This window comes from Cebidichthys violaceus, unplaced genomic scaffold (assembly GCF_023349555.1).
Source record: "Cebidichthys violaceus isolate CVI_PGR_0920_01 unplaced genomic scaffold, fCebVio1.0.p SCAF_5, whole genome shotgun sequence".
NCBI classification, from domain to species: Eukaryota; Metazoa; Chordata; class Actinopteri; order Perciformes; family Stichaeidae; genus Cebidichthys; species Cebidichthys violaceus.
This window is the reverse complement of record NW_027176705.1, coordinates 7,101,624-7,124,206: the sequence shown is the minus strand read 5'-3', so window position 1 is coordinate 7,124,206 and position 22,583 is coordinate 7,101,624. Positions and strand designations below refer to the sequence as shown.

The window sequence follows — 22,583 nt, the reverse complement described above, 5'->3', positions numbered from 1 at the left end:
GTTTTTGTAGTTAAAAAAGGTGCGTCTGGAAACAATATGGCACTAATGCTCCCATTACTATGCATTTGGATAAGAGACATATGGAACATCATCTATGTCCCTCCTGGCATGACAGCTGGCAACAGCATCATTGAGTTAATCAACATATACCGATTTAAAGCCTTTACACCAGTTACTTTTACAAACGATTTACTCGAAAACTGGCAGCAAATAAAGTACTTGAAATGTATTGCAATACTTTTGTCTTCCTGGAACGTCTTATTTCTCCTTCTCCTCAATGAGTCATATGGCCTTTCTTTTGCTCACTCTATCTACTCCAAAATCAATCAGTTTGATTTGCAATACTAAATTCATATATTATCATTCCATTTCTCTCTAACATGACTATTCTGTGGTGCAGAAATATCCACTTAGGGGATGAAGGCCCAGTCTTTCAATTCCTTACTACTGAATGTTTATGATTCTGATAAAGGGACAAAAAATCCTCTTGGGTATTAGAATATAATCATAATAATATCTCAGAGCGTCCATATCAGAGGATCAGTTGTTTAAGACTGAATTGCAATGACAATTTGATTGGGACTGTCAGGTTGAAATTACTTCCGTTACAGTCTACAGGAAACATTGAATTTTAATTCCTACATGAAGAAAAATGTCAAATTATGTTTGAAAAAACAAACTCATTTTGGACACATCACACCTACATTTAACTGTCTTTCAATTATGAGATGACAGGTGCAGTCATTTATTAATCCCAGTGGGAAATTGAGGAAGAGAAAGTAGTGTCAAACAAAACATTGTGAATATTCTAATTGTGCACATGTTCCGTGCAATGTGCTGTTCTAGAAAATGAAAAGTGAGGGGTAGTACAGTCTTTGTCCATCAGCTGCAGGAACATGGACAATGCAGAGGCAAAGAATGACACACTCTATATTGGGACACATAGAGTATATACTTTTGCTTGTACCATGGTCACAAACTAATGAAACCAAGAAACAGAATATATGGTTTCCTTTGCACAAAGCATCAGTGTGCATCACTGTTGCTATGGTTAGGCAGCTTCATCTGAAGGCCACGGCCCGCTCAATTGTCCAATCAACATCACTGCATATCTGGTTCCATTTGTCTTACAAATAACCATGGCCTTGATATAATTTACTATATGCACACAAGATTAATAAAGTGTCAAGTGCCTATCTTTATAATTATACTGAATGCTTTCAGTTTTATATTGACATAATCAATGACAGCTACCAACAACGTTCCCCTGAGATACTGACAAACTTGTTTATCTTGGTTTTAGTTCCATCTGAAATAGCTTTAGCTGACTTATACAAAACCCCTAAATATTTAAGTGAGAACTATGATAGCTTTGCTCTCACATATACTGTAAAAATATGTTGAGATACATATTACTGATACTACTACAGATACCTATTTAAAACATATATAACTCCCACAATAGTTTACAGCCTGACCCAAGTCAGACGTCACAGACACATTGAAGCAGCAAAAAAAAGAGAACAAAAACAAATACAGTAGAGAGACTGAGATAGTATGAGAGGAGTGGAATTTAAAAGTAAATCACCATGAAGCATGTGCACAAGCGATGAGGATATTGTTGCTTTTAGAAAGGTCAGTGGATATATAAATATGATACCATTAAGAACAATGCCTCCAAGGTCCTTTCAAAGTTAAACAATGCAAAGAAAGAAAAATGCAGTAGTGAGTGTTACAGCCTAAGCCGTAGGCAACAGTCACACAAATTACTACATGTGTCTGGACCCTCATAGACGTAATACATTCCCTTGACTCAAAACTTAAACTTAATGGTTACTTTATCCCTAAAACCAAGTCTTAATTCTCAAATAGGCCTTTGATAAAGAAATACATGTTAAACTGTCAGCAACTGATAAACACACATATACATACTGTACAATATGTATGGTGTGCTTTAACTTAAAGCTCACCAGCACTTTAACTAATTAACGCCGACAATTATCGCGCTTTTAATTACTAAGCAGACATTTTTAACACAAGAACCGGAAGGCCAATCGGCCAGCAGCGAGCGGTAAACAGCTGTTTGTGTGGCATGTCTTCCATCTCTTTCTGCTTCCTTCACCTACATTCCCCTGGGTCCTAAGGCCCTGCTGCACAGCCTCTTATCACCCTCTATGTACCAACGTACATTTATAACAAATACCGCACATATTACACTCTAATCAGCGTTGTATATGTGTCTGACCAAAATACTCCAAAATGCAAAAAAAAAAGATTAATTTAAATATTTTTTTTTTAGAGTTTTTGTTTGTAATATGTATAATAAGCATATCATTTAGTTATCACTACTGATAATTATAGGTTTGCAGTTTTCAAGGTGTACATTTCAGATTGCTTCTATTACACACATGAAAATAACTCACGTGTTCTGCTGAGGTGACGTAAGTTGCTCGTGTTACCACCAGCGGCATCAACAGTGGCTCAAAACTCGCAAAAACGTCGGATTTTTTAAAACCAAAACACTTCCAAACAGCAGACACAGCTCCTCTCTTGGGAACAGACTCTATAGATGCATCTCCGGTCTCTCTTTGTTCCTCCTGCATCGCTCTTTTCTGTTCTTTAAGTAACGCGACGGAGCCTCTCCCAGCTGTTAGCAGCTGGGAGAGTGCTAACGGGCTAACGGGCTAGTTACCGAGCTGTACCCAGCATGCTGTTCGGTGGTGAAATTGTATAAATGTACAATTATTAGTGTTACAAATTGTTTATGTGTCACAAATTGTTATGTGCCGTGGTGTTGACCTGTTAAAGAGCGTTAGTTGTGGCTTATTCATTTGTGTGTTATAAAGTTATAACCATAATTTAGGGGTCCCTCTCACTACATAAGTAGCTCCGACCGTTACATTCTTCGGGCGAATAATATATTCGGCTTCCTGTTAAAGAGTGACAGCAGTTGTTTCAGCAAAACTGGTATTATGGTGTAAGAAAAATTCATTTCATATGGCAAATTAAAACCAGTATACCGCCCAGCCCTACATGCAAGTACTGCAGATTTACACTTAATTTCAAGCTTTACCTGTATGCTTTTAAAGGTATGAAATGCAAGAATTTCCTAAAAAACAAAGTAGCGACAGGTACAGAACAATCCCTCTCAATCATCACTTATGACCCACTAATAGTGTGTGGCGGTGTATCTGCAGAGATCCTGCCCTCTGTCAATTTATTTCTCTATTCTTATTAATTTGCTGTGTTTGGGACTCTAGGAATCAGCAAAGAGCATTTGGACCCCACGTGGGGGTGTAATCCCAAGCTAATAAACTGGTTATGCAGCCCGTTCTCATTCCCTGGTCCAACACCTCCGCTATGTTTGCCCCTTGGTGTACCGAGGCTCACAGACCTGGCCTGAAGCATGCCGTTGGCTGCATTCATTCAAAATCCGGCACCTTCCCTCACATTTGTGAGGAGGTATGAATGTGTTCATTTGTGCTTTAGAATGTAAATCACTTAGAAAATAAAGTTGTATTCTTCTGATTCTCACTAATGCTGGTCCCTCTCTTCATTCAGTCTTGCTCGACCACTGCTGAGCTCTGTGTTTACAAACAGCAACCAACAATGTGGGTACAAGTTATACCTTTAACAGATAAGAAGATAGTGTTTGACTTTGCATATATTATTCTAACAATAACATAACCAGCTGATGAACAGAACAATGAACAAAAACAATTAGAGAAAATGACAAATATCGTATGTACCTGAGTATCGTATCTTGAATCCTCTCTTGTTGGTTGCATGGTCAGTGGACCATCGTAGGTAGAGCTGGTTTGTTTTAGATGTGAAGTTCAGCTGAGATGAGTGATTACCACTTAGAGCCACAAGCAAAGGGCTCTGTCCTGAAGAACCTAGAGAAGAAAGTGGATGACACTTCAGATGTGTGTACAGCACACTGTATATTTGTATGTTCTCATGTATAAGCATAAATGTAAAATATTTTGTTTAGTGGACGGTGTGTGTTGGGTGGAATTTCGTCTTTTAAATGTGTATCAGGAAATAAAAAAATTCCAATATACCTGAGACAGAGATGAACAATATGCTGCAGTCAGAATGTGTTTTATTGTTTGTGTGACACGCAGCACATGAAGGTGACAGCATCATTAAGTTGCTAAGTACCTCCAAATACATGTTGTACATGATTCTGATTGAAGCATATTGTTTTGCTTCATCTCAGGTTTATTGACCACAAATTGACCAAGCAGTGGATGGAGCCTGAAGTAAGTTCAGAAACAACTCCAGTCACAGCCATCTACTCCACAATGATGCCCTTGCTGTCGGCAACATCAAAGACAGCTGTTTGGACCAGGCAAGATAGATACAAAGAGACAGAGCTGAGCGGGATACACATAGGGTATTAGTATTATATATGCTCATCCCTGTTTGTGAATTTCAAAACAATTAACATATTTTAAAAGGAGGTAAGACCTTATTTGTTCTTTGACGGGTTGTTATGACGTTTGCTGTTTTACAAACTGAGCTGTGGGCACTGTGAGTGGGCCTCTTGATTTGAAGAAGAACTGATATTCTGATCCTGGCAAAAATCCTAACAAAACAATGTTAGTTGTCACTGGTTGTATAAAGTTATATAAAGTTTTTAATATACTATGTAAATAAAAATGAATAAATAAAGAAGAAGAAAGTTAAATTACACACATATATACACACACACACACACACACACACACACACACACACACACACACTAACTAAAATTTACTGTTACACAAGCTAGTTGGAACTCCTGCGGGGAAAATTCCCAACACCGCAAATGAGAATTAAGTGTTGTGCATCTTATTAACTGTTGTGCTACTTTTCATAAACAAACATGAATTAAAGCTGCATGTGAGTATGTGTGCATATGTGTGTGTGTGGGAGAGAGAGACTGTCTGTGTCTAAGTTTAGGTGTAGCAATAAGAGAGAGGTAAAGCTTTGTATACCATCAAAAATCTCCAGTTCATCAAACTGTTTCTCGCTGTGGAACATCGCTACATAGATATTGATGGTGTAACCTGGAAAACAACAAAAATAATTTACAAATGCAATTTAAAGTATACTTCACAATCAAATGAAGGGTGGCATGCACAAACCTTTATACATATTTATGCCCAAAGAGCTAATGCCCATACATATATGCACACACAGCCTTGCAAGCAACACTTGACACATTCTGTATTTTACAGTACCAGCACTTCCATACATTGTACATCAAATACAGTCTGTACAACATCCACACAGGCATGCAAAAAAAAATAATACACCACTACACATGCAGTCTAGACACAAACTGGTTGCATCCCATCATCACACACTGTACCTTGAACCATATGTAGAAGCCAGGAGCACGTCTGGCTGTTGGGATAGTTACTAGGGAACCCGGGGCTTAGTATCACTCCTGATGACAAAGACCGCTCCTCATTGGCTGGGCACTGGGCTGGAAGGGTAATAAACAAAAGCCAGTCAGACTGATCAAAACAGTGAAAACTTCTCAGAGTTTTCTTTTGTACATTTCTAGCTTCCAGCAACTCTTTCTAAATTTGTGTCCTTTCCATCCCTCTCTCCATTCTTGTTTACCAGCCTACTACTTTTATCTGTATCCTTTCTCCAACAAACATGCATAAAGAGCACACCTTTGGAAAAGTATGTTTCATACAACTTGCTTGCATGCCTTAGGGGTCATGTTGGGCCTAAGACAGCATTTGTAGAATCTCAAGGCCACATGCCCATTTTCTCTGCCCATTTAGCTGGCCCGAGCCCAAGCGAGACACTGGAAGCCTTTCCCAATCTTTCTGCTTTTGTGTAGGGAAGCACTTTGGTTGCATGTTCTCTTACAGGAGGGCTGGTTTCCTTTGCTCCTGCTTTGTAATGGAAAGGACACTGAAGGCTGAGCATCTCTTCAACAATTTTCTCAAAAGAGAAATTCAAATCAATATTCAGTAGTTTCATAGAAATGCCAGGAGCTGCAACCGGCACTTCCCAGTGTGAATGTATTAATGCTGCTAAACTGAGAATATAAAGTGCTCCTTTCCTGATGTCTCTTTCGTTTTAGGATTAAAAATTCATACTCAAATTCATACCACAATCAACTGCTGTACTACTAAAGAGACATATTCAATAACTTTTTAATTATAGGGAAATAAGGAGTGGATAGAGTTTCTAGTTTTCATCCAACATTTTCAACACACAACTCTAGGACTGTCGGTGCCAATGGGATTGCATTTCTGCTGATTTTGCAAACTCTTTGAAAAATTTTATTCACCTTGGCACAACAATTTAATATTTTCAAAATGCATTGATGTATTGACTCTCGTGCCTTATATACCTCTCTGGCAGCAGACATTTTAGCATGTCATAGAAGAAATAGTCCACATGTAATTTGTCAACGTTAAAAACCACTGCAGTCCAGTTAGGTGAGCTAGTTCCAGGGTCCTGGTATTGTGCATGCTGGCTCACTGGCGTGGCGTACTGGGACAAAACACAATTTGTTTCACCTGTGCTTTTCCCTCTCTGACATGTCTAAATGTATGTCTCTTCTATAATGGATTTCATCTTGACTCTGGAAATAGTTTGTTCACCTGTGGGTAGCAGCAGCAGAATTAGCAGAATTGATATTTGTATTAATATCATCATGAAACTTGAGAACCTTACTGGCAAATTTATGTAAACATTAGCATGAAGGGTGTTCAAAGGTCTTTATTTTATGTTGAGACGACATTTGGAGAATAGTTTGGTTTAGACAATGTGCGTTTTAGGGTTATGTTTTCCATAAAGAGGCCTCCTTCAAACCATTCGTGATTTACCACCATTTTGCATTTAAAATGAAATCTTGGTGAAAATGTACTCCAGACCCTGATGAGATAACGATACCTTCATCCATAAAGATCTGAAATTCTGTGTGATAATGGTAACCATCAGATTATATGGTTTACTGTCTATGAACGCTTTTGAACAATGGGTGGAGAGGTGATATGTTTTTTAAAACTGTAAGATGTAGTTTCAAGACAATGGATTAAAGGTGATCTCCATCAATTTCACACCTCAATATCAGCTTACTATTCATGTGGAGTAGTAGTAAACAGCTGTATGATTAATCCTGCGGCTCTGGAGAAAACGTTGTCAACAAATTTAGGGGCCTGGAAAGATGTTGGTCTTTATCAGGTAGGGAGGGTCTAACAAAAAGACGCCTCAAGTTACAGTATGGAAAGTGTAGGATCCGGATGTGTTGGAGTTTAATTATATGTCAGGATATTTCACCCTGTATGGAAACTTTATCAAAGTGAAACTGTAAATCGCCGATGTTCTATTTTTTAATGAAAATGTTTTGATAGTTTTTAACATCTAAGCATACTGTCAAGTTAATATTTCTTCTACAATGTTGAAACATACATACATTTCTGTTCTACAGACAAATGAAAAACAGGAGTACACATAAAGAAAATTCAGTTTAACAGAACAGAAGCTATTTGTGATAGCCTTAGTTGTAAAGAATGTATTCAGATCTATTTGAGGAAAATGTTTAACGCAACCTAAGTTAAGATTCAATCCATTCTGATTCAGTATCCCCATATGATTTTCATATAGACATGCACATACGGTATACAGTATATCTGTATATATGTATATGGTTCAGGAGTTGCCTTACCTTGACATGTGGGGGGTGGGGCTTCAAAAAGCAAATGGGAATTGAGTTTACACATCAGCTCCGCCTTTCCGACCAATGTGTATCCAGGCAAACAGCGGTACTTCACAATATCACCTGACATGGGAAAATAATAAAAACCCTGTTAGGTCATCACAGATTATATGTGTAACAAGTGTTTCTGTAGAGTAGAGTCTTGATGACAAAAACTTTGTCCTCATCTATTAAGTTTGATTAGTGCAAGGACTGGATCTTATTACAGCTAGTACAGACAAGAGGAACAATCACAGAAACCAATAACCCTCTAAATGTAATATGAGTATTGGTGCCCTTTAAGATGTTTATTTTGTAAGTAGACTTGTTGCTTCATTTTAAGAAGCAAAATTTGACATGCTTAACATGGGGTGGAGATCTACTGCCTTTGCTTGGGTCCAGACCTTTGAATCTGTCCACTCCAATTCTTTCTGATATCAGGCAACTACCACCTGTCAAGTAGACAAAATGCTTGCTTCAAACCTTGCCCGGGAGGCATACGGTACACACACAGAATTAACTTTAAAATCGTTGAACAGAACAAACAAGAACATTCAGCCTTTTCTTGAGCTTGTTGACAGATTGTACAATTGTCTATTAGATTGACCGACAATAAAGCTGTCTCTGAGGTACTCCATTCTGCCAGGATTTGTGAATGTAAAAGTCACAGTACATTCACATGTTCTGAGGGCTTGGGAAATTTCTTTGTATGATTATCTCGAACTAACTCCCACTGGTCTTTACTCTGTCACAGAGAATGGCTTCACTATCGCTGTGAACAGGTTCAACCTGGTGCAACTGTGGTGTAATGGCAGTGGCAATTATTTGACGTCATCTTTATAAATGACCACTCTGGTGTAGTACTACCACTCTTTGGATCACTGTTGTATATGTCTTTCTCCTGTTAGGAACATTATATCAAACTATCCTAGGATTTGAACAAAGCACTTTAAATGTGTCTTCAAAAGGTCAAAAACTAAAAATCCTAAAAATCAACAAATCTTTCAAAAAAAATCAACCAACTTTTCAGAATCGATAAAAAGTTGACATTTCAAAATGTGAGTGTTTTCTGCAGAGAAATGGTTAAATAGTTTGCCAGTAGCGACTAGGTGCTGCAAACCATTAGCAGGGTAAATTGATCTTTCTGAGGTTTTATGAAACCAGCTTTTTTAATTACTGTACAGCTCCTGTAAAGATCTAAAAGGTCACCAAACTTTAGAATAAGATGTGTTGAGCAAATCACATAATACAGAGCTGAGGGAAAATGGAAAACTTGACAAGCAATTATTTCTCCAAAAATAGATGTTTTTCAAAAGCTTGGGAGACCATATTTGGTGTTGTATTTCAACATAGTACATTCATTATATTCATACATAGAAGATAACATGTCTGTGTGACACAGATACATGGACACAAGGTGGTAGCCTAAATGGATTTTACTTGGAGCAAGTGGCTCAACTTCACTAATAAAACAAAATATAATTAACAGCGACAGACTGATGTTAGCCTGCTATAGTTAGATTATGCATGTCCTGTACACAGTAATATTGCCCATTAGTCGGGTAATTTAGAGTAATTCACACTCAGCAGAATAATGACCTCCTAAAAGCTTGATTATGAGATTATCAGTCCTGTCAGGTAAGAGTCATTTTAATCTTAAGGATGTAGCAAACTTAACAAGTGTGAAAATACATACATTTACATAACAATTTGTTTGAAAAAACAAACAAACATGTGGGTTCAGTAGAACGGTCTTACATGTTATTCTATTGTGGTTATTTGTAACTCATTTCTGCAGTAAATCGATGCAACAGCAGCACTTTAATTCACCTATAGTAATATCTTGTCACCCAATGTTTTACTGTATCAAAGGGTCATATTATTAGTAATCAGGATAATTACCTATCTGGAAGTCTTCATCTTCAAAGATCACCTCTGCATTCTCCACAACAGGGGGAGCTGGGCATTTCTTCAGCCGGTAGGCTGAAGAGAGGTGAAAAACATTTCAATTAGGTACTTTAAATGTCAATTGAAAAAAAATACATTAATACAATAAAGTCCAAATTCTTGTAATTGTGATCAGAGCGGGGGGGCAGGACTGTTTTGACAGAAAATGAACCCTGCTCACCCATCGTAGTTCACCATTGGAGAACTATGATGGAATAGGTATCTTTAGGGTTTTAGCACAACTAGGACATACTCTTATGAATACTCTGCTCTTTTTCATGACTAAATAATTGCTTTTAAAAATATATGTAGAATTTTGAAAACACATAAATTCAGAACAGGATTATAACTTATATTTTAAATATATCAAAATATTGTTTTTAGAGCAGCAACAGTTTACAACTGCAAAATCACTATTAAATCATTAACATCAGATAGTATCAGTCATTCCTCTTGTCCTCTGTCCTCCTGGCTGCTTTTTCTCAGGCGGCAGAAAAGTTAATAACGGAAAAAACACTTTTGGCCGATCGTGCTTGCTGTGTTTGCGCCAACTAGCTGCGGTGAATGAGACTTCGGTGAATGAGACTGTGGTGAAAGATTGTGGTTGAAGATGACCCGCTCCCTAAGGAGATATAAATGGCTTTTTCTAAGCTAATGAAAACACTAAGATTCTTACACTGATTAAAACATAGTTATGAATGGCATATTTAATTTCTGCTAATGAATCCCCCTAAATCCTACACACTGTTCCTGTAATTCACAAGTGGACATCAGTATCAAACTTCGCAAGAACTTCAGAACAACTTTAGCAGTGAATTTATACTCCAATAAATGGTTTCAGTCAGTTAAATATTCAACATAAAGCTGCGTTTTTTTCTATTTTTCTACCTGCATATTAAAAGAGAAATCTTGTTCCCTACAGCAGCTAAGTGAAACAATGAGAAAGAGGTGTTTTCAAGTGGGGAAGGTCTGGATGTTCTTTTCAAATATGCGATTCATTGGTTTCTTAAGCAAAACCATATTTTGGCCTTAAAAAAATGATAAAGTCAAGTAGTATTTAGAGTAGATAATATCCTAAACGTTTAATCAAAGACAGAGGTGTGGATAGTTTGTGTGGATGCTTACCTCAGTACCTGTTTTTTGAGGTAAAAGAAAACAATGCACACCCTGAGCAACAAGGTGAAGAGTTTTACCCTTTCTCACTGGGACTGTATCATTGCAACAAAAGTTACAGGGATTCCCCAGAAAGTGGAAGAAAAAACACATCACTGGAAAAGCATAAGATGGACCTATTCAGAGATATGACCTTGTTTATTCTGACAAATATTGAATAGTAGCGGAGTAAGAGTGCAAGAAGAAAACTGCCTATGCTCTAGCATCCGTCTCTCACTCTCTCTTTTAGTAAGGCCTCTGACCTTTTCTCTCATAGCTATTCACTGGTTATGGAACTGAAAAGCACTATCCACACTCATACTGAGACTACATACAAATTTAACTTTGATTAAGAAAATCAGTTTGATATTTGCAATCGCATATGGCATTACTACGCATTACTTTGTAGATGGCAGTAAAAGAAAACGTGGTTCTTGGTATATCAGTCCCTCTACCTGAGTGTTCATATGTGTCTAACTGAATCTACTGTACTGTATGTGCTGTACAAATACATATGAGCATATACTACAGGTAAAAGTGAATGTGAGTGTGTATTGGCACCATGAAAGTTGAGAATGAAGAACCCTCCAGTTGAAAAGTCAGAGTGAAAGCGGATCAAGACCTTCGGACTCGTGCTGTAGGCCGACTCTAATGCCGTGTTGCCACTGAAGACTCCCAGCTGAGGACTAGACGTATCTGGGCCATCCCTAAATACAAAGAGAGAACAAAGACAACTGACAATGCTTAAACTGGAAGCAGGATACATTTGAATAACAGCAGCAGAGGGATGGAGAAAGAGAAACATAGAGTCACGTAACATTTGGCAAAAAGATAACTATGTATACGATAAAGGGTTAACTGATTTTCTTTAACTCCTCAAATCATGATTTTTTTAACATGGTAAGCAAAGCCTATACACTAACAAGATTTAAGATACCAAGAATTTATTTGTCTTATACTCATATTTTCAATATGCAGAGTGAAATTGGGGGATAACATACTGTCAAGGATGTTTAAAAATGCTCATGTAATAATATATATATATATATATATATATATATATATATATATATATATATATACATACATTTATTATATATAATAATATTTAAAATAAGTATAAAAAGTATGGATTAGAAAAAATGATATAACGGATTGTATCTCAAAGTTTAAAATTATAAATATAAGAAGGGGTGACCCCGAACAGTCGACTATTTGATGATTTGATCTCAGGAGCATGATTCAAAGAATTAAGGAGCTATAAAAAAAGACATGATTTGACAATCAGATTCGGCTATACAAATTATTTGACGGGGACACCCCTAAATATAATTATTATAAGAATAAGAATTACTATTTTATTTTTATTTTATATATGTTCTATCACAAAAGGGACTTTAAGTCTGCCTTGCAAAATTATGAAAGGTTATGTATTTTTTTTATGTGTGTGTGTAGCCCATGTATATAGAGAGAATAGTGAATGGCAGAAGTTAATCTTTTTTTTTTTTTTACAAACTGTCTGAAAAACAACTTTAATTTATAAATATTTTAAAAGTAGAATAGCAATGACTATGACTATTTCCAAGTTTGGAGCCTCCCAGAGGAAGCATAAACAAGACAGTATGGCAGACAGATATGCATGCCACTAAACTTCCTCAGTGGGAATGTCCAATTTCTTCAAAAAAACATGATGAATTATTAATACAGTATTACCATAATTACAGATTCCACATATATGGGCTTTAAACAAACTTTTACTGATCAAGTTAAGCTGTCCGACTCTAACATTTTACTATGGGAATATGAGGATTATATGATATTGATTTAATTTGTTATAGGTAACCTAACTATGGAACCAACCTGCACTGCTTCTGCCCAGGTTCAACCGCCATTAGTTTTGTTTGCAACTGTTTTTATTTCTCATCTATTCTGTGTAGAAATATATAGATTGTTATTATTGATCTGCCTACAAAAATTCACCCCCATCTCACCCCAAAAATGACTTTATTACAAATCTACAATTATCTCCAAAACTGCGTCTGTAGATTTCTTATAATGGAAATCCATAATTGTGATGAAAACCATAAATGGATACATTGGTATGATTATGAAAAAAATATGCTGAATTAACAAACTGCTGACTGGTGTCACACATCAACAATGGTGCATGTGTCTGCCACAGCTCTAAAAGCAGGTCAGGGGTTAGGATCAGTATGAGCTTCTTATGAAATGCTAGTTTCACTGACTAGAACTAATTACAGCGAGGAAGAGAAACCATAAGCAGCCTTTGTTAATAAAACATATCTGGTACGTCCACATGCTTGTATGTGTAAAGATTGTAAATCCTTCTGAGGCAAATTTGTGATTTGTCATTTTGGGCCGTACTAAATACATTTTATTGAATTGTTCATTGAAAGGGCAGCAACATACTATACAATATAAATATTTTTTATTTGCATTGCCTTGTTTTACTCATTTCAAACAAGGTCATTGAACAAAGCCTGTGGATTAAAGGCTCAACTTAACTCATTAAATATTGAATGTAGATGAAATTTTATATTTTATAAAGTTCCTAAATGCCCAGTTTTAGGTTTTTAATGAACATGCCATTGGATTAAACAAGGGTTTTAAAAATTTAATTCATAAAGAGTGCCTGGGATCTCTTGGCTCCTCAATAATTCAAGGCCTTCTGAAGGTGTTGGAGCTCATTTGGAGTATCAAAATGGCCTATTTAGGTCATTTAAATTAAAACTGAGAAAGCATTTTGTGGCTCTGTCTTTACTCACTGAAAAATACACAAGCCCAATTTATCAAAACATGTGTGAGTATATATACATGTATATATATATATATATATATATATATATATATATATATATTTGTATATATATAATATATATATATACGTATATACATATAATATATATATATACGTATATACATATATATATATATATATATATATATATATATATATATATATATATATATATATATATATATATATATATATATCACACACATGCACACTCACACATGCATGGCCAGGGACACATTCAAAGTAAGCCTTACCTCTGGAAATTAAAATTAAAAAGTTTGATTTATTAATCTTTATCTTTTCTGTCTAGCTACTGAAGAAGACTGACTCAAGCACAATGCAGTTGAGAATAAAGGGGGATTGGGAGGAGAACATTAACAGAGTCACATGGGCTGACCATCAACCAAATCACTTTTTTCCCCTTTACAGTAGAAGCAGTGCAATGTTCACACTCAGAGTCCTACAATGGAGAGAACAGTAAATATCTTAATGCTAGTGATATAAAATTACTATGAGAAAGAGTTAGAAGAGACAGTACAGTGATATAACAACAATACTGTGATATGAGAACAGATTTTTAAGGGACTTTGTTTTTCAAAATATTTGGATGTATCTTAAATGTTAAAGGCTACATTATAGCTGAGTGCTGTTATTTTCTGAGCTTGTATAACTATTCAGCATTTTCTCTCTGAGTGAAATAAACAATACTCTTCATTCATTTTACATTGATGTTTTTTCTCTATGGAGTAAATTCTTATCAGTCAGATGATTTGAGTAAATATATGGCTATAACTATTGTGTTGCTCTGGTGCTACATTGCCCACTGTTAGAAATGGTGCAGTGATATTAGGCAACAAGCCAAAATTCAACTGGTGGCAGACCACAGAGAGACGGTTTGGCTTCTATCCCTAACATCTGGATGTAGCTGTTGTGACATAAACCTCAGGGGTATACAGGGCACAAACCACTAGACACACATCACTGAGATATGAAATATACAGGACATTGTGATGCACAAGACAAAAGACATTCATCACAAGTTTGATTAACGAGTAACCACAACACAAAGGCTGGTGGAGGTGGAAATCAGCATAACCACTGACAACATCAGGAGAATGAATGATTTGAGAAATTAAAGGTTTCTCAGATTTACTTTTTTGAATGTAAAGGGAGTGTAAGTCAGCTGCTACTGATGACTTTATTGCACAAATTCAATGCTCAGCCTGAACTAAAGCAATGCTCTAAGAACACGTTCCTCTGTATTTCATCTTACGTTCATTGCTCAACATTTGTAGTACAGCACATAAAACACTTTTTTATATGTAGAGTGATTATGTAGAAAATAAACCCTCTTTAATCAATAGTTGGCTGGCTTTGGTGTGCTTATTCAAATCCAGAATGACACATTTCAAACTCTTAAAGTTAAGCCTTAAAAGTTCCATATTTAAGAGAAACTATGCTTCAGATCTTATTTAGACAATGTGTCCTCTCATTCTTTTTCCACCTGAATTCAGAAATCCAACAATCACATTTCTAAATCACAACAAAAGCAACGGCCAGTATCTTAAGCTCTTATGAGTACAATGAGATGATGTCTGCTATCATGTTTTCACAGTTCGAGGCAGATGCACAATATAAGGTATTACATCATTGAAAAAAATGTCAGAAGGCCACAGGCTATTATCTAAATAGGATTAAGGCCATGGATTCACTGTAAACCCATTGTGCCTCTTTCACTGCTCTAACTTTCCACATGAAATGCAAATTTGTTTCTCTCTGGGAAAGTCAAAACAACGCAAAGACTCTCTAAAACATTGCCTCACACCACATGGATTTAAAGATAGAATACAAAATCTGTTGAAGCACAGATGAGCAGTGAGTGCATCTCTGTCAAACAGAAAAGTGGCCAAAGTCACTGACACAAAAACCTTTGGTCTGACTGTCAACAACTGGTAATTATGGATGTTCCCCACTTTACAGTACAGCTGTCTTAGAGTAACGCTAAATCATTTTTAGGAGAATTTTGCAGATATTTATGCCAGTAAATCCTATGATATAGAAATTAGTAATTCATTTTAGACACAATAGATACATCTAATAATCTGATTATTCAGGACCCAGTGAGCTGATAATAAAGTAGCAGTAGACCTTTGGATCACCCACTCTAAATCTGTCTTCACCCCTGGAAGGTATATGCTATCCCACCGGCTCTGAGCAAAGCACTCCTCTCTTCAGTGTTGGCCCCCAGTCACTTCCAAAAATATTCATGTGCTGGAGATGGATATAGTGAGATAGAGTGGTGCAACTGTCAATCATTTAGGCAATAATCTAACATTACAGATGTATTTTGGTACTCTACAATCTAGGAATATGATTTTAGAATTTTGTTCCCCGTAAAATGTGACAAAAACACTTGAATCACCCAAATCAATTTGCAACTGCAAAAATAACTCCATGGCTCCGGTAGCTTGTGAGATTGAAAGCGAGTAGTCAAAGTGTGATTGTATTACTTTCCCACAGCCTGCATTTCAACTACTCACCCCTCAAAGCGTGACTTTTAAGTCTGATAATAAAAGACTAAATTCATCCAAACACAAAATATTTATTAAACCAAACAAACACCAAATAATGACAGTGCCCAAATCCTACTTGATTTTAATTTTCTTCATAATAAATTCACTGTTCTATATTATTTGTATCATACTGAAACTATTAGGTGAGAAATTTCTCCTGGATTGACCCAAACTTGTCAGATCCAGCCGAGTCCCGTTGGATTTGTGAACCCAGCTCCACCGCTCCTTTCATTACATTTCCCACTCCCCACTGAACCTCATCATTGCTGCCAGAGTTCCCGAGCCCTCTCCGGGTCTGCGTATGGCCATGGTACTGAGTTAGATCGAATTGGTCAGCGGTCCCATTGTAAATGCATTACTCTCACACCCCCTATTACAATTTTACCTCCACACTGAATCCTATTATTACTGCAGAAGAGTCAGTGTATGCATGGCACAGAGTATGCGTGTATGTATTAGGAGTGTATGGAGCTGTGATCCCCGTGTATCAACCATGCCATATACAGATCCATATGGGGTTTAGTTTATGTCCCTGTATGATAAAGTCATAAACAATTGACACATATTGATATATGCCTTTGTATGGGCAAGACTATATTTGTATAAAGTAATAGTTGAATAAATAAAAATGCAATCAATACCAGAAGTAAGGTTATCATCAATAAAATATATCCCAATAAGTCAGTGTGACAGAAAGTGTGTTTATTTGTGTGTGAGAGGGAAAGAAAGTAAAAGTTGATACAACTTCTTATGTGCAGAGAGGAGACAGGATATAAGTAAATTCAAGATTTACCTGTCAGTGATGCAATCAGTCCCAGGATAAAGGGCAACATTGAAAAGAAGCTTATGCATTTGTATGCATGTGTGTGTGTAAGTAGGTATAGGTGCGTGCGTGCGTGCGTGCGTGTGTGTGTGTGTGTGTGTGCACGTAAATTCAAGTGTAAAGTACCCAGACTTACCAGACAGCGATGTAATCAGTGACTGGCTCTGTCTGCAATAAGGTAAAGTTTATATAAACTCCATGTCCGTGTGGAACTGTGATGAGCCAGCTGCAATCTTGGGAGTTGGGGTATTCATTGGGATACTGAGGTGAATAGATTGTCCCGTTTTCAGCCGTGACATTATAGCCACAAGGAGCTGTAAAAAGCAGAGTTATGAGATTATCTATTTGCAAATGTTTCACTTTCTTCTAACTTGCTAATAAACCTGCAAGGATCAGGGATTAAGAACAATTTTTGAACTGTAGACAGTGAGGAATATAATCACTGTCATTATTTGTTCGCAGTAGAAGCAGCAATAGTAGTAGTGGTAGCAATAAGAGCAATTATTGTGCTACTGATTTATAGAGTAAATGATCCAAGTGACACAGGAATTTCTACTTTCTACTAACGCTGCTGGCTTGTGATGGCGGCGAAAGATGAGATTAAATTTACTGAAACTCAATTAGGATAACAACATTTTCTAAATGTCTAGATTTTAAATTAACATTGTTACCTGAGGGACGGGGATGTTCTGGGATAGAAATGATACGCATGTGTTATAACACAACATAAACTGGCTAATGTGAGAAGAGCAAATCCTTAGTTCCAATCATGGTAAATATGTTTAACCCAGTAAAATGTTTGTATCAAAAAATCATTGGTTGTTCTTACCCTCACAGCGTGGGAATGGGTGGTTCCACTTCCGGTTGGTCCCATGAAGGCATGTTAGTACTGGGTGTCCGATCAAAACATAACCAGGGTAGCAGTGAAAAGTTACTGATTGGCCAGCGCTGTAGTCACTGTTGATGATGTCACCGTTAGGGAAAGGAAAGGGGTCCTGGCAGTTTTGAAGTTGATAGGCTAAAAGAGAGATGAAGAAAAATGAATACAGTTTAATTTCAGATTTACCTCATTTTTAGGTTTCAGGAATATAAGACAAGCTGATCTTTGGCGAACAGGATAGGCAGGCATACAGTTATACTCAGATTAACAAATATAATGTAGTTGGATATTTCTTTCTCTGTATTATACAGTGTTGTCTTACATTTTCACACCTGTATCTTGAGTCCCAAAATGACAATTGCATTTCTTTGTGTTCGAACCATTTTTATTTTCTGTCTACAACTAATGGATTTCAAGGACCAGTAAAAAAATCTATGACACACAGAGGCTACCAGGCTACCAAAGTGCAGCAAGATTCAAATATACAGTTGTGGTCAAAAGTTTCCATACACTTGTAAAGAACATAATGTCATGGCTCTCTTGAGTTTCCAGTTATTTCTACAACTCTGATTTTTCTCTGATAGAGTGATTGGAACAGATACTTCTTTGTCACAAAAAAACATTCATGAAGTTTGGTTCTTTCATGACTTTATTATGGGTTAACAGAAAAAGTGACAAAATCTGCTGGGTCAAAAATATACATACAGCAACATGAATTAGCAATTTTGGTGACTTAGAAAGTTGTGTCAATGAAATGAGCTTCATAGCATGGCCTCTTAACTTCTTGTGAGTGATTATGAGTGACTACAACTGGTGACTTCTCTGAGGCCATTTAAATAGGGCTCATTAGATACAAACGCCCACAAACGCTACAATGGGAAAGTCAAAGGAGCTCAGCATGGATCTGAAAAAGCGAATCATTGACTTGAACAAGTCAGGAAAGTCACTTGGAGCCATTTCAAAGCAGCTGCAGGTCCCAAGAGCAACAGTGCAAACAATTGTTTGTAAGTATAAAGTGCATGGCACTGTTTTGTCACTGCCACGATCAGGAAGAAAACGCAAGCTATCACCTGCTGCTGAGAGAAAATTGGTCAGGAGGGTGAAGAGTCAACCGAGAACCACCAAAAAGCAGATCTGCCAAGAATTAGAAGCTGCTGGAACACAGGTGTCAGTGTCCACAGTCAAGCGTGTTTTGCATCTCCATGGACTGAGAGGCTGCCGTGCAAGAAGGAAGCCCTTGCTCCAAAAGCGGCACCTTAAGGCTCGACTGAAGTTTGCTGCTGATCACATGGACAAAGATAAGACCTTCTGGAGGAAAGTTCTGTGGTCAGACAAAACAAAAATCGAGCTGTTTGGCCACAATGCCCAGCAATATGTTTGGAGGAGAAAAGGTGAGGCCTTTAACCCCAAGAACACCATGCCTACCGTCAAGCACGGTGGTGGTAGTATTATGCTGTGGGGCTGTTTTGCTGCCAATGGAACTGGTGCTTTACAGAGAGTAAATGGGATAATGAAGAAGGAGGATTACCTTCAAATTCTTCAAGATAACCTAAAATCATCAGCCCGAAGGTTGGGTCTTGGGCGCAGTTGGGTGTTCCAACAGGACAATGACCCCAAACACACATCAAAAGTGGTAATGGAATGGCTAAATCAGGCTAGAATTAGGGTTTTAGAATGGCCTTCCCAAAGTCCTGACTTAAATCCCATTGAGAACATGTGGACAATGCTAAAGAAACAAGTCCATGTCAGAAAGCCATCAAATTTAACTGAACTGCACCAATTCTGTCAAGAGGAGTGGTCAAAGATTCAACGAGAAGCTTGCCAGAAGCTTGTGGATGGCTACCAAAAGCACCTAATTGAAGTGAAAATGGCCAAGGGACATGTAACCAAATATTAGCACTGCTGTATGTATATTTTTGACCCAGCAGATTTGATCACTTTTTCTGTTAACCCATAATAAAGTCATGAAAGAACCAAACTTCATGAATGTTTTTTGTGACAAAGAAGTATCTGTTCCAATCACTCTATCAGAGAAAAATCTGAGTTGTAGAAATAACGGGAAACTCAAGAGAGCCATGACATTATGTTCTTTACAAGTGTATGTAAACTTTTGACCACAACTGTATAATCTGCTTCTATACATTTATCCGGCACATGTACTGTATGTAGACTGTCTGACAAATGCAGGATCTAAGATGTAGGAGAGAAGTGCATACAACACAATGTCAATGTTGTCAAAGTGGTAGTGGGAGTACTTACAGCTGTGAAACTACAACCAAGAAGAAGCAATGTCACAGTGCCATACACTACAACTGGTATCGTCCCATAAGATTGTATTAGCAAAGTTTGGGTCAAAACATTACTGTGAGGGTACCTTCTATTGATTTTTTGGAACTTATTCCACTGGGGTTTTGTGGATGAGCAGATGGACATTCAGCCTAGTGAACCCTATACCTCCAAGGGCTTGGGTAAAAAAAAAGAGTTTGTGTCATCGAGTGGTGCAGGGGTGAAAGCATCTACCCAGACTGCAGCGCTACCACTGCTATTATTCAACATAACTGAGGGTAGTATCATGAAACTCTGTGTGTATTGAAAAACAGCATCTGGTGCAACTTTAGGGAATTTGGTCATTGCAAATTGGGAGAAAAATATTACATGCATGTAAATGTGGGTTAGCTTATGTGTAAGTTCGTAAGCCTTGTTCTACTTATGTTGGCGTATAGGCCCACAGTGCATCGCTTGTGTCTTTGAAGTGAAGCACTTAGGGCTACAAGTAAAGCCTGCTGGACAAGATGCCAGTCTCTCACAGGGGCTTACTAACAATCCATCTCTTTTAATGATGAGAGGAAAGCCACAAGGTTTTTTAAGTCTTTAGCATGACTCATCCACAGATCAAAGCTCAAAACCTCATAGCAATACGTTTTTTCATCCGACCCTTCATTTCTTGGAGTTGTGAAGGCTTTGTAATTTGGCAACTAGGTTTGGATGTTAATTTATTCAGAACATTTTAGCAGACCATTTTTTTTTCTAAATCATTCAAGCAACCATCCTGTGTTCCCAAACTAAACAGTAGGCTCATTTTGAAAACAGGTCTGTTCTCCCAGTGTCCCTTGAGGGGCTGCTTTCAAATGGATGTGCCTGCAGTAATACCTCAGGGTTTGTGGGCTTCTGTGTCTGCAATCATCGCCTTAAAAATATCAAAAATCAAAAATCACATGTGAACTCACCCTGATAGGTCAGTTTGAACCCTGGCCTGTTCTCTGAGTGGTCACTATAGAAGTGGATGATCGTGAGGTGGGTAGTACTCAGCAAAGGTGGTGGGATCTGCGAGCCAGTAAACTGTCCAATAAGAGCAGAGCTGTGCTGTGGTCCAGCCCTGACCTCTAGGAAGTCATGGTTGTCTTCAGAAGAGAAGTTTTGAAACTGAATATGGGCTCCTAGAATAAAAATAGAGGTTATAATAGACACACAATAACGATATATCAGATTACAGATTTTATACCTGATGGATCTTTAATTGCATGCCATATACGTGGCTTAAACTTAACAGATCGGTGGAGATTTTACATACATTACTTTCAGAGTGTGCATACACCGTAAAGATGTTGTATGCATAGAGACCAAGTACAGTAAGTTTACACCATTCCACACAACTCCATATTTGTATTTGGTACTTGTATATTATTACTTTCATATTTTAATACAACTGCAATTTAGTTATCTGAAACAATGACAATAAAGCTATCTTGTTGTAATTTGGGTATACTATTATCATTTCCTAAAAATGTATCAAAAACTATTCTATTCAAACCATGTGTTGCTGCTGCAGAGTTTGTGCTGAAAAAAAAGGTCTTGTGTTTCCCAAATACAAATGTTCTGAAAGTCACACATGCTTTTAAGGAATGCCATATTATTTACCATATCCAGTTGGCAGGGTGATTTGCCAGGTGCAGTCCAGGTTGCCGGGGTAGTTGCCAGGGAAACCTGGACTGAGGATGACACCACTCATCTCAGACAACACCCCGCCGCAACGAGCTGACAACACAGGCACAGTAAAAGCATTGTTAAAACAGGCAATGCATGAGCAATGCACAGTAGAAATAATCACGTTATCCTCTTTGCTTCAACAGAGAGAAGCAAAGCAGCAACCATAGGGGTTTGAGCACCGGGTCAGGGGTAAAGTGGGATTTGTAGTATCAATATGTAAACGTAGTGGCCACTTTATTAGGTACACTAATAAATTAAAGTACAACAGCTCTGCCAAAAAGTCTACATTTATAAACTTTATAATGTTCAGCTTTGTTACTGAGGTCATAGTTATAGGTGGTGTTGGACTGAATTATATTGAGAGGTGTTTCTTATTTTTTGTCCTCCGTTTCAACATACACGATGAGGGGAAGAATATTAGAAACACGCCTGTACAACACCAGCAGTAACTATGACCTAAATACTAAAACATATACATGAATTAACACCTCTCTGACAAGGAAGATTTTTTTGTGTCAAAAAAATAAAACATTAAAGAAAGAACAGTACAAGGATAATAGAAATAGACCTTTTGGGTTGTACAGGTGTACCAAATAAAGTGGTCACTGAGTGTATGTTTAATCAAAAATGTTTTCTGATATCACATTATTAAGAAAATATAAGGGACTAATGTTTGGGGTGATAGA

General features: G+C 37.2%; 1 protein-coding gene across 3 annotated transcripts in view; it reads right to left on the bottom strand.

Annotated features, from left to right (window-relative positions):
• Window positions 1-22,583, bottom strand: part of LOC137887269 (CUB and sushi domain-containing protein 1-like) — a 361,990-nt gene that overhangs the window by 43,988 nt on the left and 295,419 nt on the right. For all 3 annotated transcript variants that reach the window (XM_068730105.1, XM_068730106.1, XM_068730107.1), the window contains 10 exons: window positions 21,829-21,945; window positions 21,138-21,347; window positions 17,860-18,048; window positions 17,167-17,344; window positions 11,378-11,523; window positions 9,620-9,700; window positions 7,688-7,801; window positions 5,363-5,479; window positions 4,986-5,057; window positions 3,750-3,896 (listed from right to left, as the gene is read on the bottom strand). In XM_068730105.1, the coding sequence (XP_068586206.1) occupies window positions 3,750-3,896; window positions 4,986-5,057; window positions 5,363-5,479; window positions 7,688-7,801; window positions 9,620-9,700; window positions 11,378-11,523; window positions 17,167-17,344; window positions 17,860-18,048; window positions 21,138-21,347; window positions 21,829-21,945 (1,371 nt within the window). The remainder of the gene's footprint in view (window positions 1-3,749; window positions 3,897-4,985; window positions 5,058-5,362; window positions 5,480-7,687; window positions 7,802-9,619; window positions 9,701-11,377; window positions 11,524-17,166; window positions 17,345-17,859; window positions 18,049-21,137; window positions 21,348-21,828; window positions 21,946-22,583) is intronic.